The sequence below is a fragment of the Opisthocomus hoazin genome, chromosome 5, assembly GCF_030867145.1.
Source record: "Opisthocomus hoazin isolate bOpiHoa1 chromosome 5, bOpiHoa1.hap1, whole genome shotgun sequence".
NCBI classification, from domain to species: domain Eukaryota; kingdom Metazoa; phylum Chordata; class Aves; order Opisthocomiformes; family Opisthocomidae; genus Opisthocomus; species Opisthocomus hoazin.
Window position 1 is genome coordinate 18233314 of NC_134418.1, and position 20032 is coordinate 18253345.

Here is a 20032-nt window from a genome sequence, read left to right on the forward strand (position 1 = left end):
GAAGAGAATTGGTGAGAGAAAAGAAGCTTCAGAAGAAGGCATTTGGGAATGTAAGACTGGCTTTTAAAGTATGCCAAGAACATGCATGACACCATTCCCTGAGCGACAGGGTTTCAATACAGCACTCTGGGACTGTCAGCTGGGGATAACTGCTTGACCCAGCATGGGGGAACTGGGTCTGGAGCAGAAAACCCAGCTACAGCCAAGCCTGGCTACTGGCTTACCCCGAGGGAGGTCGGCAGCACCAGAGGGGCAGAGACACAGCTGAAGAGCAAGGCCGCAGACCTAACAAGGACTAAAATAAGTGAAAAGGGTAAAAGGCAGAGTGCTGAATAGTCTACCTTCTCTACATCTCTAAAGAAAAAATCAGGCGTTTGGGGAAGAAGAATTGCCATCAGACCAGAGAAAAGCATTGTCACAGGAACATGATCAGTGCTGGAGATGTAGAATAGACTCCTCCAGGACCAATGTGCTTTTTTTGGAAGCAAGGGAGAAAAGCGGGGGGTTACTCCCTCTATGCTATAAATGATATCAAAAGTAAAACTAAACCAACTTTTTTACACAGGATGCCAGACACGGTACGTGGCAGAATGCCTAATGAAGGCATTATCACAAAGGCGTTCCTTCTCCAGAGCTAAATTCACACACTTTTTAGCTCAGTTAAGGACTGCTTTTCTGAAGTCAGTGGCCGAATCACCCCACTTTGGTCTGCGCTGCAGAGAGTGGAGAGGTCTCTGTGCTCAAGTGAGCTTCACCAGAGAGGAATCAGATGGACTCCACGAATGCACCTAATGCACTCCAGCCATTAACAGGCATTTAATTCACTAAGCTGGACTGGACCTAGTCCAAAGTAAACTTCTGCAAAATATATTCAGTGTGGATGTCTTGTCCTCAACACCAGCTGGTTTGCTCCTCAGATCCTTTCCTACCGCACTGCACTGCTTACTAATGTCAACGTAGCCTCCAGCTACTAGCACAACAGATTACAACCTTAAATCAACAAGCTGCCCCTGAGAGTGCTAACAGTACAACCTCCACATTTCTGGAGGTGGTTGGAGATGCTGGGTCACCAAGTTGGAATGCATTGTCCCTTCTATTTACTCGAGCACCTGCTCCCTACCACAACACAGTTCTCAGGTTGTACACAAATTCACATTACAGGTCGCGCACTTTTTATGAAGCTACATTAAACCCTTCTCTCAGTATAAGATATCCCCTATTTCATTGTCATTCAAAAACTACTAACCAGTTCAATCAATTTAGTTGTGCATGCATGATGAAGAAAAGCAGAATATTGAATAGAAGCAGTCTGGAAAGGGCAGATACTCCTTTGTTTTCCAACTTGATAAACATTTTCTTGGTGCAAGGCCACGTTCTAGTTTAACATCTCTCTGCCTGGACTTTTTTCTTTTCTTTTTTTTTTAAATAACCATAACCTGGAGCATCCCTTTGGATTGCCAATCATGCACGTGCAACTGTCCCTAAGAGCCAAGCCTCAGCAGAAAAAATAGTGTGTGTACAATCTTGAAACAAAAATAGCTGTCAAATCTAAGCTAATTTGCCACAAAAGAAAGCACTGATCCTTGGTTAGATAATACCAAGCTAGTTTGAGTTCAGGATTGCTTAAAAAAAAATCATTGACTTGATTTTATAAAAGAAAAGTGTAATTTTAATCTCTCTAATCTCATCCAATAATGGATGAACTAATTTTCCTTAAGGCTGAAAGGGTGGGAGGAACAAATAAAGATAATATTGGTTCTTGACAGTGAAAAAAGTTTTAAAGTCTCTGAGCAACTAAAAACGGGGAGAGAAACACAAGCAGTTACACGGCAGGCTTCTGCTATCACATGTGCCACCAAAAATATGTTAGTTTAATGGTCCATGGACCAGGGTTTCATTTTACCTCATTTTAGTGAATTAAATCATGTACTACAAAGGAATTTGGATCTGAATGAAAGGAACAAGATTGATATCAGGATTAAAAGTAATGCCCTATTAATTCACGTCCAGACATTAAAGACAAAAATAAAATTGAATTACACAGTATTCTAATATTTCTGGACTAGATAAAATTGTATATAAAAGCCTTTTTCATAGTCAAATGGAGATAGGAGCAGTAACGGATTTTTAAAAGATACAACAAAATGGTCAACATTTACTTTCAGGCACTCAGTGAACTGCACAGATGATGTTGACACAAAAGCTGCTGCTTAACAGATAGCTGTCCACAGGTTCCTCTCTGCACACATTCCTCCACTATATCCAAAATTGTAAACTTCTAAGATTAGCCCAGGTCATAGATGAAAACTAGCTGTTTCAAGCTGAATGGTATGCAAAAGTCAACACTGATAATGAAGGAATAGCAAGACACTGTACTCAAGGCACAAACCACTTTGGCTGAAGGAACACTCTTACAAGTGGCCAGTTCATTCTGGAGTAGAGGTGTGGAAGAGACATCACCTAGACTCTTGTCCAGTGCTAAGCTGCATGTGATGGTGCCCTTGAGCAATAAGCTTTTCTCAGACAGTGAATGATGATCCACATGTCTTGGCTGGTGACAGCAATGAAACAGACCTACACAGTGAAACCACAAGGTTGCAGGTAACTCCATGTGCTGCAGCATTACCTCCTCAGCAGTCCAGGCCGTATCTGCAGTGCATCAGATCTAGCCCATATTCCTTCTCTTGGCTTTCTCATATAATAAAAAAGGTACTAACACTCCCTTTCAAGGACGCGGAGCCAAGATCCTTCATAAAAGAGCAGCTCTGGAATACTGGACTTGAATTACCACTTCCTCCTGCGCAGGCAGAGCTAGGCAACGAACAGTGTCCTTCAGGAGGCAGGGCATTCCCAGCAGTTCAGTAAAAGAGTAGTTTGAACTCCACAAAACCAAAGGAATATCACAAATTTGAATCATTCTGTTCCAAATCCAATACATATTCCTATAAACTGTCCTCTCTGATGTAAACTTTCAATACTATCTATATACTGGTTGCATATGTCTTGAAAAATCCTACACAAATACTCCACAGAGCTCATTTTTCTGAGAAAACAAGGAGAGAAGAAACAAGAAATGCAAGGTACAGCTTACACTGCTATATGCACCAGAATGAACTTAAAATACTGTGGTATAAAACCTGTATGGATCAGAATAGTGGAACAGCAGAACGTCAGCAACATTTTAAAGGTAATATAATTTGGAGTGCAGAATTCAATATGATAAAGAACGATAGCCACTGTGTAATATCTCAGCCTTCTCATACACAGCAGACTTTAAAAAAAAATTCATGACTACTTTAATTCAATGAAACTTCCAATATGGAATTCGGAACAGTATCTCAGTGTCCAGAGCCAGCTTTTGACTCTATTTCTACTAATCACGGTGCTGCAGCTGACTCAGTTTAAATGTATTTCTATAAAGATTCCATAATTTTTGGTGATGTTGCATATTGTATTCTCCTAAGCCATTTAACAATATTGCACTACAGTAAATACCTAGTGCCTAAAAATAAGGTGCATCATGTGGAACTGCACTACTGCATCATTGAAATACCATGTAACGGTTTTATTAAAGTTTATTTGTACAGTCAACACAAGCATGCACATTTGTGTAATAAACCCAACACGGTATCAGGATGCACATTTGCATATTTGACTGTGTCCTATTTGTGTGTGCACACATGTCTGCGAGAGGGAATTTGTGGGTAGAAGTCATATTTTGCAGCAAGTTTTTTATTATCTGAACTTCAAAAAGATCATCTGCACCTGCAAGCCTTGTTTTGCTAGTGTCCTTGAGCCATGTGGTCTGCAACACCACTACCTGCAGTGTAAAGTGTATATGCACAATACAGAATTTTCAAATCATTTTCAAGTTATCATGAGAAATATAAAGCTCCCAGACCCATTAGGATTGATTCTGATTCACCTATAACCGAGGATTCAACAAAGGAAGAAAAAAGTCTGACAGTCCACTGTTTAGTTATTCAGTGCTCTATAAAGGAAATTTGTTTCTAAAACCTTCAGGCAATTTGCATGCTCCAAAGTATTACAGTTTATACTGGTTGTGGGTAAAATTACTACACCGGTTAAATGCCTCTCTTTGGTCTAGAAACAAGATGACAATATGAAAATATGCTCTGCCACAAGGGTTCCAGTTTTTTATGGTATTGATGAGGTCACTCATAGAGTGGAGTGTTGCACTTCTGAATAAGAAACAACGTAATACAAGAAAAGAAATACAATGAAAAAAGCAGAAGAAAAATATTTCCTGACTACTAAGGGAAAGACACATATAACTCTAGACTTGGATGAATATTCAGACTGAATCTTGTTTCTTACAGGAACTCTGTAAGCATGTTAGAATATATTTCTGCAAGAATGTAACATACATTAACTGACCATCTTCAAAATCACCCAATCATTTTAAAAGCTGAAGTAGTCATAACCGAGTATTTTCAATTTCATATAAAAATACTTTAAAAAAACTTAGTATAGCAACATTTTTAGTTCTCATTTTAAAAAAAAAGCTTAACCATCTATATTTAATGTACTGGTGCCATCTGAAGCCAAACACTGATCTGCCTGCCAGTTACTGAGCAAAACAGAAAAGTTCATCACAACTGCCATCACACTATGCAAAGAAAGCAACCATTTACCCTGCGTTTGGAATAGTGAAAAGTTGTTTAATATTTTGGTGTAAAAAGCTATTAATTTCCATTATTTTGCATGGATTTCCAGCATTTTATTACCATTGTCTCAACCAGAGAGAAAGAACTGAATGCTACATAATTCGGACCAAATGGGTGAACAAAAGCCAACCGCAACAAAGGGATTATTTGTACTGGGCAGGGAAAAAGCCCATAAATCACCGATCCCTCATGTAAATTTTGCCTTTTTTCTTCCTGCTCTCTGAATGGACCCTAGACTCCTACAACGTATCGTGTCCTATTATATTATGATTTCTCCCAAAGAGGGCTTATCACTTAATCTGTTTATACAGCAGCAGAATCAATCTGATTGACTGGGATTTCAGTGTGCCGTTGCAATTAGAGGTTATATATGATTGTGAAATATTCACATTAGGAGTTTAGTAGCCCTTTTCCAGGTGTCACTTTACAGACATAGGGTCTCCGACATTGATTTGTACAACATGCTTAGCAACAAGCAGAAGCGATTTGAGATACCCATTTATAAGATATCTGATACCTTGTACTTACTTGTAAGATATTTGAAGAAGAGGCTGGTAGGGCAGTTTTCATGATAATCCTTTCCATGGAGCACCTAACTGAGGTTATGTGCGTACATACATGCATGCACACACGTGTTGCACAGGGCTGGCACTTCACAGTAAAGAAGCCCTTTTGTATTTTAAAGATATCGAGAACTCAGAAGTGCGGGAGTGTAATGCTAACTAGCAAGCCTGCAGCGGGCAGAGGTGAAGGTCTAATTCAGACCTGCTAATCGCAAATCAGAAACCAGAAGGAATTACTTCTTCAGCACCTGTTAGTAATATGGAGAAAAATAAAAATGCATGTTCTGAAGGAATTTGGTGGAAAATTCGTGCGGGAAGTTTTGCATAGCCAGCAGTACTAGAAAAACATTATTCATATTGTTAAATATGAGAACTAGTAGAGTGTTTTAATCACAAAATGTTTAGCACCCCAGATGAGAAAATCGTTCTGGAACTTGTTACGGTGGCTGAGACTGAACTGAAGAGGGGGCTGAAAGCTGGCACTTGGTTTGGGACCAGTGACTCCAGGGAATCAGAGCTGCAGGTCCGACACAGCCCCCTGGCTGATGGAGGCTCCACAGCCTCCCCAGGGAACCTGCTCCACAACCTCACTTTTCTCATCAGTAGCAACTAACCCCTCAAAGGACATTTTTTACGCCATTTAAGGCCAGCATCTCTCCTCCTATGGAGGAGATATGGATCTGATATGGAAACAGACCACATGCCTTTACTTGGTAGGTCCTGTTATTATGTCCCATTTTCCGCTCTCCTTTTTCCCATGTCTTCTCTTCTGTAGACTGACGAACTCAAATTCTTTCATTTTTCTTAGTACATCTTATTTTCAAGACTTTTGCTTTCCTCTGGACACTCTCCAATCAGACCACATGTTTCTGTACAAAAGCCTTCTAAAACATGCATTCAGTACAGACAAAGCAAAGGCAATCCCAATCAGTAGGAGAGATACAGCTGGTGCTTCAAAACACTGGATTCACCAAAGCTCAACTGACTCGGACAAAATACAGATAAAAACTATGGATGAAAATTAAGAATCTGTTAAAGAGACTTGATAAGATACACAAAAGCCACAACTATACTGCGAAAAAGATGACAACTTTGGCAAAAAAGTTAGCAGAAAAATGAAGGCAATAATTAGAAGGAAAAAACCCTGATAGTCACAATGAACATAGAACATAAAAGCAAAGAGAACAAAGGGGAAAGCACTCTGTAAAAACAAATGGAACATAAAATATTAGAATGAGATGCTGAAGGTGGCAGTGAAAAATTCATGACTGTATGTACTAGAGAAAACAAAAAAGACATTTAATTTTATTCAAAACTTAATTTAATTTGGAAACAGAAAATTTGTTAACATCAATACACAACAGCTTTTTTGTTCTATTTTTGGAAAGAATGTTGATCTTGAGATGAAAAGTGCTTCCTTACTTTCTCCCTTAGTCAGCAGCTAAGAATGATCTTGAATAGTATCTATTAGGAGTAAATATTGTAAAATTAGCAGTTCTAAGAGTTACTTTTGCACATTTCTATCTGGTATTGTAAAATAATAATTACAAAAAAAAAAAAAAAGAACTACAGTGGGAATTAAAAAAAACCACTATAGTTGTGCTGATATCTAAGAAGGGACACTGTACAGTCAGGTAACTATATAACATAATACACTTGCCTGATCTCAATCCAGACAAAATTGTGAAAAAAATTATACAGGATTTAACTGACTAAGATTGAAGTGAAAGGGATGTAATTAATGCCAGCCAACATGGGTTTATGTAAAATTGGTCTTGTCAAACAAATCTCATCTTATTCTTTGATGAGCTTACAGAAGTTTGGGTGATAAAGAGAAGTGCATAGATATAATACACTTAGACACCTGTAATGCATTTGACTAACTAATGCACTGCTTATATTCTTATTAAAAATTAGTAATATACATTTTTAATACAGCATATATAAAATGGATTGAGAACTCCTTAAAACACCAATTTTAAGATGTAATTATCAATTAGAAATCATTAACTGGGGGGCAAACGTGCTAGTGGTGATCCACAGGCACTTGTGGATCTGTTAGATGTGGTTTTAACATAATTTTCGTCTATGTTCTGAAATTAAACTCAACAGTACTGCCAAGAAACTCTGAAAAAAACAAAACTAGAGAAGTGGTATATAGAGATGAAGACCAGGCAGTCGCACAGAATAATCTGTCTCACTAAGCTAGGCCAATTTACTGTGTTTGTACCTGAATGCTTAAATCATGTTTAATGACTGGGATTTCTCTGGGAAAAAAAATAAAAGGAAAAAGAAAGAGCATGTTCGTGAAAATACTACAATCTGTTTCTCTTGGCAAATTTCATTTTCTCTGTAAGAGTTATGTGAGAGAAGCCAGACAACAGTTTTATAGAAACCTGGGGTGATCATGTAGCATGCTAGCCTCTCAAAACCATCTTTTTGACAATAGTTAAGCAAGTGTATCAAGTGTGGCGATCCTTCCCTCTTTATTCCCACACTATGTTCCCTGCCTGTAAGAAATGCCCCCCGGATGTAGCTTTCCACCATTACCTCCCGCAGAAGTTCTCCGACAAAGGGCTGTAAAGTTACCTGTATCGCACAGGTGATAAACAGGGACAAAGGTAGAATGAATCTGTTGCAGCTCACTCGGTGTGTATTCACTAAATAATTTGTAGAAAAGTCTAAGATATACCAATGTAACATATTCTAAAGGCACATGGAGAAACATAGATAAGCACTTTAAAGCTGATGATTTTACCATTTGGCCCAAAGTCCACTGTACTCTGAAACTATTACCCAGAAAACTCTACCTCTAACTTTTCAGTCATCAAAAAATCAAGCAGGGTTCATGCAGCCAACAGAGAAAATGCACAGTAAGTGCATTAAATGCAAAGCGTGATACAGTTCTATTGTACATTCTGAACACAAACTGCAGTAGCAATTATAACACAAAACACATATTCAATTATCAGCTACAGATTCAGAGCAACAATAAAACTGAAATCACTATGTTTTTCTAGGGATACACAGAGCAAAAGAGCTCAACTGATTCCTTCTGAAATTTCCGCTGTGTAACATTACGCAATGCCATATAAAATTGGGTGATGGAAGCTCGTAAAAAGTGCCTGAAATTCTCAATACATTCTACATCCATAGGCTTAAATAAATACATTTTGAGGACCCATCAGACCTACCACACATGAAATTTTTTTACAGCTACAAATGTGATAGCTCATGCTTTTGCTTCCTCACAGTACATAGCTCCTCCATGAACAGAAAGCATTTAGTGAACAGAAATGTAGACAAGCTCCAATTTTCTGTACAGTGGCAACTGCATCCATTATGCATTACAGTGTCACTTTGCTCTGAAAGAGTTAACTTTCTAGCTCCTATTCTCTGCAGTGCTGCATAAACACTGCACATTATTCTTACTGAGCATGCTTCATCTTTCCTGTCTCCACAGTCTTGGGCTGTCAATCACCTGTCAGTCCCTACCACATCAGCACAGTGCGCATCACCAGCCTGTCAGCACAGCAGCTGATGAGACTCTGCTAAGAGCTGTCAATCAAACTTGTTTCTCTTATCTGTTCGGGAAATATTTTGTCTCTAAGAAACAAAGAACCTGGGCAACAATGGATCAGAGCCTAGTATTTACTCTTTTGTAGGGATAGAAGACTCCTAACAGGAAACAAATATGTTTTATCCACAACAAGGAAAAAAATAAAATCTGCTTCATTAAGCATATTTTCTTTTTTGGTTTTGTTTAAATCCTATTTATGTTTTGACCCAATAAATCAGGGTATAATAAATTAAAGCAAATTTCTCTTTGCTGTCACTGTAAAAAGAATTTCATGGGTTTACTTCTTAGTTTCTGTTGAATATAATGCAATGCAGTTTAAAACAGGTAGCATCTCTTTGGTTGGGAATCCTGCCTTGTCTTTAGGCGCTGGAATGTGTGAGCTTTCTCTCCATCTCACCGGAGCCAAGAAGCCAGACTAGAGAAAACACACAACTTACACCCTTGTTACATTAAAATATATCTTCATTTCTGTAGCGTTTCTCATTAAAACTCAATTTCAACACAGAATTTAATAGCATGAGTAGGGTTCATAGATAATAACAGACCAAAAGAATACCTGAGGAGTATAAGCAAGCAGGAGAAAACCATACATTTTCACTGGATGTTTGAAAGAAGATAGTATCTTCTTTCTGGAATGCTGTACCGAGGAGGAAGAATTGCAGAAGGTAAAGTTCTCGCATCTACAGAAATAAAATACTGAAGAAAGACAAAAAGAGCTGCAAAGATGGGCACAGCAGCGACTTCAGGTCTGACACAGAATCTCTGCGTGAAAAGTTGAGCTGGGCTTTCCAGTGCACATCTATCCGAGGCAGAATAATGTTCTGTAAAGATAACTGCTCTAGGTCTAACAAACCTGGCAATCAAATTAATTAGCACTGGTGGATCACTGAACTAACAGACCTCTACTCTTCCCAGGGCATAAGTAAGTATCTTTACATGCTGTGCCATACAGATACACAGGCACATTTAAAGGTAGCTCGAGTATCAGTACACAGTGCTGTCTCATGCCAAGTAAACATAACCCAGTGACTTCAAATCCCCACTTTGACCCATATCTGGTTTTCCCTACAAATTAAAGAATCTCAGGGCTGAGAGTCGCAGACGCAACAGTGAGAGTACCAAAGGGAAGAAAAACACTTTTCTCAGTATGGAGAGGAATGCTGTAAAACATGGTAATGTGAAAGGCAGGCCTAAAAATATCCAGTGTTTTTCATAAAGCATCAGTTTGGGGCCTTGAAATTAAAGCAGCTTAGTTTTCTGAGGAAAAAAAAAAAAAAAAGTGAGTTTACAGCCCTTACAGTTTCTTGGACAGAAGTGTCTATTAAAAGTTAAAAGAAATGGGAGGCAAGTAAAAGTAGTATTTTTAATTTTATGTTTTTTTAACACTTACACAAACAATGATTTAGAGGTCTGATTCACGTGCTTTGAACATTTGCATTTGCTGTGAGATTGGGCTGTGCAGGTAAGAGCAGAGGGCAGAGAGAGTCAGCTGGGAAAAAGGCTGCGACAGGAGACCCATGGAAAGGAAAAGTTAAAAGCAAGCATGGAAAAGAAGCCCCAACAAGGGTCTGGGAACTGGCAGTCAAAATTAGAGAAGAGCAGAAGAGAATATGCAAGTCTCCCACAATGCTCTCAGGGGCTTTGAAGAAAAAACCTGGGGCAAAACACCATGCTCCTGCTCCTCTCTGGCAGTTTAGGGCAAGATGCGGATAGTTCCTGAGAACAAGGAGGGAAAAGGACTGGGAATTGCCATAATCCAGAGAAAAATTGTGGCCATGGATAACAAAAATCTCTTTATCCTTCCCCCACACACACCCCCACAAGATTTTTTTCTGGAATTTATCTGCTCCAGAAGATAGTATTTTAGTTCCCAAAAGAGGGAAATCATTGCCCAAAGGAAAGAAAATGAAGTGGCAGACACAACCGATGTCAGAGATGTAAGCAAATCTCTCACAGGCTGAAGCAAGACAAAGGCAGGCAATTTCGAGCTGAATCCTGGAGCAAAGGCAAGAGGTCGGCATCCTTCATCACTTTCAACTCTACAAAGGACTTCTCAAAGGATGCCTGTTTCTCTTTTCCAGGGCCTAATCTTGGTTCCCTCCATTACTGTTTGTGCCTGCAAGAGTAAGAACAAACAATTTGTCTTTTCCCTTCACTCTCAGCCAGCTCCACTGTTTTTACTGCTCACTACATACTAGCCAGTGTGCATGCTGGGCAGGGAGGCAGGTGTCTCGCTGGGGACAGCGCGGATGGAGACCAGGCACTTCTGTTTCATCTCTTCCCAAACTCCGCACTCAGTGCTGCCACCACGCAGCATACTCTGGTGCACCAAACAGAAGCCCCAGCCCACTGGCCAGGGATTTCACCCGTTACTTGGAATAAAGCTACCGGGTGACATCATGGTCTTTGGGAGATGCCAAGACCCTCCACAGTCGTAACACAGCACGCACACAGCTTGGGCAGGCAAAACGGAGACCTCAGTCAGGTCTCTGTGCCCAGCAAGGACCTGCTACAGGTAGAAGTGATGTTCTGCTAATGTTTGCACCCAAAGGGGAGCCGACTGCTCTGTTCTCAACTCCTGGACACACTTTTGGATGCAAACTTTCCTGGCAGGAAGAGAGGGTTGCTCTTAACACACAACCTCCACTGTGCGCCCTCCCCAAGCAATGTTGGAGGTGTCCCCGAGTGGGGACCCGGACAACTTGGCACCCTCAAGGCTGCTCTCAAAGCCTGCTCAGATGGCAATGCAAGTCCCACACTGGAACAGCTCAAGCACGCACTTTAAAGTATCACTAAACAGGAATACTGCTCGTGTCAGAAAGAATAGATAATACTCTAGTTCAGAATTACACAAATATTTACTAACAAAGGATGCTATATGCTGAGCTTTAGTTCCAGATGCTGAGAATAACAGAAAGGTCAGAGGTCAGAAATTAAAACCAGAGGAAAAATCCTGTGTACTAGCAGCTTTTAAAAACATCCCTACAGCAATTTGATCTTTCAATCACTCTTATCAACAACAATGCTAAGAATCACAGCATTGCCCCATACCAAACCGTCCCAGTTACAGATAGCGTAACCATTATCAAGCATTTGTGACAACAGGAATATTTTACTCTTTGACAAATTCTTTCATATGCAGCACTGTTTTCCAGAAACACAACTCCCTCTGATCTAACTGGACATTAATTGCTTTTTTGCTGATGTATCTGTGCCTTCTGGACTGATAACACAACTAGCAAATCTGATATCTGACAAGTTGACTCAACCTAATCAGGACAGATCAGCTGTTACCAACGTTGCTATAGGCTGTAATTTGAGGACCTTTACAGAGTTATCACTTGCTTTGAAAGGCAAGAAACTGCAATTCTGTCAACACTAATCCCAGAACGTGCATTCAAAGTGGCTGTTATTTTTTCTCCATGAGAAGGCAACACTTGTCAAATAAATACCTGAGATAATTGATAAAAGGAATTAGAAGTATGTGAGTGATATGCTGACAATCAGTCACTCTCACAGAAAAGAAGAACCTCACAAGATTCAGAACATTAAGCAGGGAGCACACGCTGTCACTGTGAAGCAGGGGTCACTCTGAATGGAGTGAAACAATTGGTAATGCAGTTTTTCAGTGTTTACTTATCTCTCTGTTGCTTAGTGCTAAAGCTGAGTGAATTATTCACTTCGAACAATTTGTTCAATGAATTTTACCCCTTTTTCCTGCTCAGCATATGCAGGCAATGGACACCAATGCCATCAGATTTATTCACTGCTTCACTGTTATTCAACCTTGCATTTAGTGCTTGCCTTTAGTGCTTGATTGAGAGTATTCTAAGCTTCCATTGCCGTTCAGACAATATCCAGGGCAGGTCCTTAATGTGTGCAAACAGCATAGATCCATGCAGCTGATGGAATAATGATTATCTACACCAGCAAGGATATATCTCTTGGGTTTGGTTTTCTTTTCTGATTCCTGTTTAAATCTGGAAGCCCATCCAGCAACAATACTGAAATTTGCTACAAAGTTCCCTTTCTGAGAACAATTTTGCCCACAAGACTCAACATTTCAGTGACTGCGGATTATTTGCCCTACTCCACTACGAAATAATTTATTTTCATGTGATAAAATTCAGAGGAATTCCACAAAAAAATGGATTCCCAACCCATGCAATTCTTGAACTTGATGGTCACTGAATACACACAAGTGACAGGGTTGCATCTGTCTCGTACAGATAAACTGTGCTTAAAAACTCAGACTTACGATTAAAACAAAAAATATATCTCTTACTGTATCGCTTTGGTCCGTCTTCCAAACAAAATGAAAGGGTTAAGGTTGCATCATCTTCAAAAAATTCAGTTGCAAAGGCATCCCACCAGAGGTTGTCACTATCCTAGGAAGCAAGAGATCATTCACTTAAGAGGAGGCAAAATGAAAATATGTTCATCTTTTGTAAAAGAAATTCAACAGGTTCACACATACTTTGCACTTCTTCATCTATGATTTTGGAGTGTACATGTCTATAAGATATTTCAAACTACTTTTCTTACGTAAGGTTCTACTTCTAACTTACGAAAAAAGCTAAAATATTTAGTTTATTATATAATAAACTGTTTTTCATTTTATCAAGCACAATAAATATGTAAAAACTTTCATTCTCATAAATACACATGTTTCTTCAAATGTTAAAAATGTCTTTATAAATCAGTTGCAAATGAAGCAATTACGACTTTTCCCCTCCTTTTCTGGGCTGTGTATCTCAAATGCTTGGTCCTAATAATGGAAAAACCTCAGTACTTCATTCCGTAATGTTACATAACCCAATTATCAGCATGACTTGACAAGAAAGTTATTTAGAAACTACATATAATACCCATTCCACTCCAATACATTTAATACAAATACAATGCTACTGCAGGTTAATTAAATACCAACTAGTTACTTAAATATAATTGTTGAGAGAAATCTCTACTTTTCAGTGTAATATATGAAGTGAAAACAATATTTTGAGATGACCTGTGTATACTTAGACTTACAGTAATACACATAGTTGGAACATAGCAATTATTAATACAGTGTACAATGTAAAGTATATACCAGTACACCCCTGCAGGGGGTCTGTTGGTTTTGACAATTGAACCAGGCATTATCAGACCTGGGTGATGAACAACAGGCACCCAAACCTCAATGTCTAGCACCTGTGCAAGTGGTCCAGCCTCCAAGGGTTTGCACAGAAGTCAGGTAACAGAGAATCCATGAATTGTTTCATTCAAAAGCTATGGATACATTTAACAGCTGGATTTGAAATGTTCGGTGCAGTCTCTTCTGCTCCTTTGAGGCCCTGAGATTTAAACCACTTAGAGCACACAGGATCAGCAACAAAGCTGGAAATACACTTCTGAAGATGCCCCAGTCGCACTCCTCAGAGCCACTCTAACCCACTCACGGCAGCTGCCTTCCCAGTGTGCAAGGCCAGGTTCATTCAGCCTAGCGAGCACTGAGTACCTCTTAATGTCTGAGCAACACATAACTAAGCCAGAAAACATTTGTTACCCTCACAGAAAAAAAAACCCTGAGATAAAACGCCGATTTAAGCCAAAACATGCCTCTGTCACATTCATTGTATGTACAGGTGCAGAGAAATAACTATCTGGGTTTTTTAGTTCTGATCCTGTTTTTCCTGAAGACATTACTATGGGATTTCACTCCAAACTGCTGAGCAGGGTATCTCTCCTGCCTCACAACTTTACTTTGTTTTTTGCCAAGCACCCAATGAAGAAATGTTAAGGACAGGCATTCCAGGTCCTACAAGAGACGTCCAAGAGACTTCTTGGCTGGGTCAGAGCCTAAAATTCACCTTCCTTGCCAAGGTTCATCCTGCCCGGCAGCGGCAGCACAACAAGCAGCACAGCCCTGTGGTACTCGCTCAAAATTCAGTCACACAAAGAGGCATCAAAACCATCCCCACGTCTTAGAAATCCATTGTCACAGAGAGCTGCTGCTCTTTCCTCTTTGCTGGTGTAAACCTGATGAGTGTTTCCAGGTGCAAACATCGCCACATTGACTAGCCGAGTAGCCACGGTGCTAAGTACAGAATACATATATAGGTGTTCAGTGGACGCTCAGCAACCAGCTTTTAGCAAAATACCTCTGTGCACCCACCCTTCACTTGGGACAGCTTGGTGGGCGACGTTATAAGCCCATACAAGAGTGTGTTGTCCACCAGGTAACCATGAGCTACCACGCTCTGCCATTTGCCAAAAGAGAGGCTGCAGTATCCCTGAACTGGGACCTTTCGGACATACTCTGCATGGGGAAGGAAGAGCGGAGGGAAGGATTGAAGCAATGTCAAGCACCACACTTGCAGCTCTTGTTAACCCAGTAGTTGAGTATCACTGGAGTTACTCATGCAACATCCAACAACACGGGAGGCGAAAGGGGAGCAACCCATAGTTGGGATGCAAAGGCACATGGCAAGAACAGAGAAGAGCCGGGAAAGTGCAGGGCCTCCCCTCAAAATCACACATATTAGCACTCACTCTTGCTTCCAAGAAGTCTGAAGGTAAGGAAAATGCGGAGACACAGTTACTGTGGATTCTCTCCCTGGATAGATGAAATATCCAGACTCTGTCACAGTTTGAATACTGTCCAAGGTCTTTATCTTACACTTTTGCATATTTTAGGTCAGGAAGAAGGAAAAACAGACAATGCAACACCCCACCCCCACCCACAAAAACACTCCCAAACCTTCATAGAATATATAAATCCTCTGTGAAGCTTGGATATGCTCTGCTGATTAATTCTCTGCTCCACCCTTGTCACAGGTGGGCCCAACGACTCTCACAGCCAAATTGTGAACAAAACTCAATGAGGGTCCCCTAGCCAAGCTGAAAAAGGATCCAGTTATTACAAAGAAAAAGAAGGGTAATAAAATCACCCCCTTTTTCTTGCAGATAGGGGACGGTGAAGGCAAGGCTGCCCCCAGGCATCTTTAACTTATGCTCTGACAGGTTATGGGGGATTTTGCCAGAGTAATTATTTTTCTATTCAACAGTAATGAGAAATTACCATGGCAACCTCCCTTTCACGTAGTGCACTCACACGCTCAAACATTGAAATAATGGCCTAAACATAACAAAAAAAAATTAATACTTTAAAAATATTTTGAGTTAAAATAAACTTAAGGAATGGGTCAAAGGACAGAAGAGGGCAGAGACAGCCAGTGAGCTGGGCCAGGAGTGAAGATGCCATGCTGCTGTAGCCAGCTACCCAAGCAGCAAAATGTCTTCTGCCACAACTGCCATTGTTCTCTCTGATCCCCTCCACCCCTGGTATTATTTGTAATTTGAAGCATGGCTCAACTCTGAATAGGGTCTCCAAGTAAATGGAATCCTAAGGTTTCAATATTTTTTCCTGACTCTGATTTCTTTGGCAAATGTAATCAGATTTTAAGTACAATGATGTTCTTTTTCCCCCTCCATCTAATAGTCCCACATGTTCACTGTGGGATCTGAGAGTCAAGCTGGGTTCTTCTTTACACCTTACACACTTACATGATTAACAGTCTGCAAGCCAAATGAGGCTTTGATACTTGCCTGTGATGGTGATTGCTGAACCAAAATAGATCTTGCAACTGGAATATAAGGCCAACTGAGCCTATGGCATTTTCTCCAAATTCCTTTATTTTTGTTTAATGACTTGGAAGGCGGAATGGAGTTCATGTAAAAAGTCAGAACATGAAACCACGCTCGAGAGAGCATGCAGATACCTTGCAAGACAGAATTGGAATTCAGAATGATTTTGATAGATTGCAGAAATGGTCTGAAATGAAGATGAAATTCAATAAAGGGAAGTGACAAAAGCACAAATACAAAATTGGGACTAACTGGCTAAACAGTACTGTAGAAAATGGTCCAGATTATAAAGCAAATATGTCAGCAATGTGTTGCTCTTGCAAATAAGGGAAATATCTTAGAAATAATTCCCTTCCACTCCAGGAAATACATCTCTGGAAAGACTTCAACTGGAATAGTCTGTCCACTTCTGAAGTACTGTGGCCAGGTCTGGGCCACCCACTCTTAAAGAATTCACCTGAGAACAACAGGAATCATTGAGTTTAAAGACACAAACAAACAAACCAATCCCAAAAGACTCATAGGAAGCAAGGCAGAAGGACCTAGCCGTGTTTAGTACGAGATAGAAGAAGCTCACAGGGAATGTGATGACAGTCTTCAACCATATGAAAAGATTGCTATAAAGCAGAGTGATCACTTGTCCTCCGTCACTAACAAGGATAGAAGTAATAATTGGCTCAGTTTGCTGCTGTCGCTGGTTAAGTGGTGTAATCCCCTGTTACAGATTCCCAGGCTACCGTTTTGCAGAGAGGAGAGAGCCACAGAGCGCGGCTGCTGTGTTCCCAAGGAGAGTGGAGGCAGAGGTCCCGCTGCCTGCGAGCCCTGGGCAGAGCTGCCCCAGCACGGCAGCTCCACAGCTCGTAACAAGCGAGAAGAGGATTTTGTGTTTTCTCCCCTCACATCACTTTCGGCTGCACATGTATAACAGGTGTAAATAGTATATTAAAAAGTCATGGAAACAAATAACTGTGATTTTCAGTACACACAGAAAACACATCTGTTCTGAAACGGGACCTTTTTTAATATATAATCACTTTTCAGGGAAGGACTGAATTTTAACCATCAACCTACATGGCTTGGCATTAGACAAGGCAAAAAAGAGATAGTGCCTTTGGGAGCTTACACTTTTCTTCTGGCACCTGCAACCCTTCCCTATTGACACTTACTATTTTCAGAACTCTATACGTCCACACTCCTTTTGGCAACACACGCGCTTCTCATATTCTTTCAAGTTAATGCTGCGCGAGAAAACTGCTGTCTCCCCAAGGAGAGAATGGTATTCTTCCCCTCCTCCCGTTCCTAGAAAATCAAACTACACTCGAGCTTTTAAAATGCAGTTCAAGATAAGATTTTGCCATTAAATACACCTGTAAAAACTGCACAGCCATTACAAATTATGAACCTCACATGATAAGTATCATAAAAGATTCTGACACTAATGTTTATACTCACACTGGCAGATCATTAAAAATAAAATGCCTGGATACAAGAAACGGGTAACTTTCCCCATTAGTTTTAAATTAGACCCGTCGTGAGACTATCCAACATATCTAAGGTTCCGACATAAATTTCACGGGAGTAACAAATTAACAGGGACCCATATATCTTAATTTTATACATTTGGACATTTGAGTACTGATCTGTATGTCTGACCCTGCAATGCACAATCTTTTTATGATCTGGCATAGGGGTTTTTCTTGCTATTTATATAAATTCTGTATGGAATACAGATATTCTGAGTCTTAAATTGATTTTCTTGGAAACAGTACGAACAGAGTGAAATAGCGGAATACTCATATACAGAACGTAGGTGAGAAAGCCATATAGTCAAATGACTGGCTGTTATCATACGGGTACAAGAAGTGCACACCTATCTTACATTCACAGCAACTTTGCTAGCAGTATGTGGTACCTTGCACAGTTACTAAAAGCAACTGAAAAAGAGGACCAGTCTGGTTCCCCAGGGCTGGTTTGTAAGGACGACTGCCACTGCTTTTGCATTTGTTATCCTATCTATCTCATTTATTTTATCTTAAATATAAGGCATGTTTTACATAGCATTAAACATGCCTTTAACCTTGCAGCTAGTGGTTTTCTACAGAATCTCCAGCTCCCCTCCCCCGACCAGGAATGCCCAACTCTATTCCTTCCATTTGTTATTTCACATGTATTCACAGTTTTAATGGTGTTGCTTGCTATTACTTCACTTACTAGTGTGGCTGGATGCCGTCCCTCAAACAATGTGTAGTAAAACTGGCAGAAGGATTTTAAGACTTGGCTTTGGTCATAAGTAGTATTCTGTTCCATTATATACTTGCAATTTCTTGCCAAAACTCTGCTCAATGCCCAAAACATACCAGTTTCTTCAGCTTACGTAACAATTAATTAAATTATTGTTTACATTCCACTTTGGAACTTCTCCTTGTTTGTACAGTAAAAAACCAACATCAAGTTTCTGTTTTATTGAAGGAGACCATACTCATGCAACAAATCCCCACAGCAATACCGGCTCAGAGAGACTGACTCTGGTGCAAAATGGGGACAACGTCTCTGCTTCTCACCTAAATATGGAGTAACTTTAAGAATCCAATGGAATTACAGGGAAAAGCTCATAACGGAAAGCTACTCTTACAGATCCACTGGAAATTTGTAATATAACAAGGATCCTATTTTTATTGCCTATAAATCTCTACACTATCAGGCAACAAAATACGGGGGGAGGGGGGCAGTAACAGCTCATTTTCTGAATGGGGGACTGAAAATCAAACATTAATTATTTGATTTCAGATAAAAATAGGAGAGACAAGAAAAAAGAGAGAGGTTTTGCAAAACATGCCATTTTCTTGAGGTACTCTGAACCCAGGGATGTGGGAATCAGCATCACTACAGCAAAACAATTGTGCTGTAATGATACTGGCCACCCACCTCAGCTTTACAGATACACTGCTTTGAGACAGCGTCACGTAGATTCTCAAGTAGCAAGTCTACACTGGGCAACTGTACTAGGGGTTCAGATTAACTGAAACATGCTGACACCGATATGAGGAAGAGAAATATTTTTGTTGCATTTAGAAGGAAGGTTGAATTCTTCCTTGTCATTTGGCCACTAACGTATGTCCAAACTAGAGACTTCTTGTTAGAGTAGTTGTGGCAACTGCTCACTAGGCTGGCAAATAGCAAGACCAGTCTACACACAGCTATAACAGTATAGTTATTCCATTCCATCTAAGCTGCCCAATTTTTCTGTCTATACAGATGCTACATGTATATCAAGTTGGATATCCTTTTAAAACTGGAGTCCTTAAAATTACGGAGATTTTCTAACTTAAGTTGTCAGGAAAGGATAAGACAGAGCTATCTGGTTCAGTCTAATAACAGAATCAAAGAAGAATGCCTGGTCTCAAACCTATTATTTGTCATTGTTTAAATTTTACTGCAGCTTGCGGACAAAAGAGAAATGAATCCTTAAATATTCACTCTGTGCAGGTTTCACTGTTCACCTACAGCAAACAGACAGATTGCAGAGTAACTGTAAGCAGTACAGAGCAGAAGGGGTTAATTTATGAAACGTG

General features: G+C 40.0%; 1 protein-coding gene across 10 annotated transcripts in view; it reads right to left on the bottom strand.

The window, feature by feature from the left end:
* The window catches only part of LDB2 (LIM domain binding 2), a 216708-nt gene that overhangs the window by 124494 nt on the left and 72182 nt on the right, over nt 1-20032 (bottom strand). For all 10 annotated transcript variants that reach the window (XM_009934326.2, XM_009934325.2, XM_075420592.1 and 7 more), the window contains exon 2: nt 13117-13219. In XM_009934326.2, the coding sequence (XP_009932628.1) occupies nt 13117-13219 (103 nt within the window). The remainder of the gene's footprint in view (nt 1-13116; nt 13220-20032) is intronic.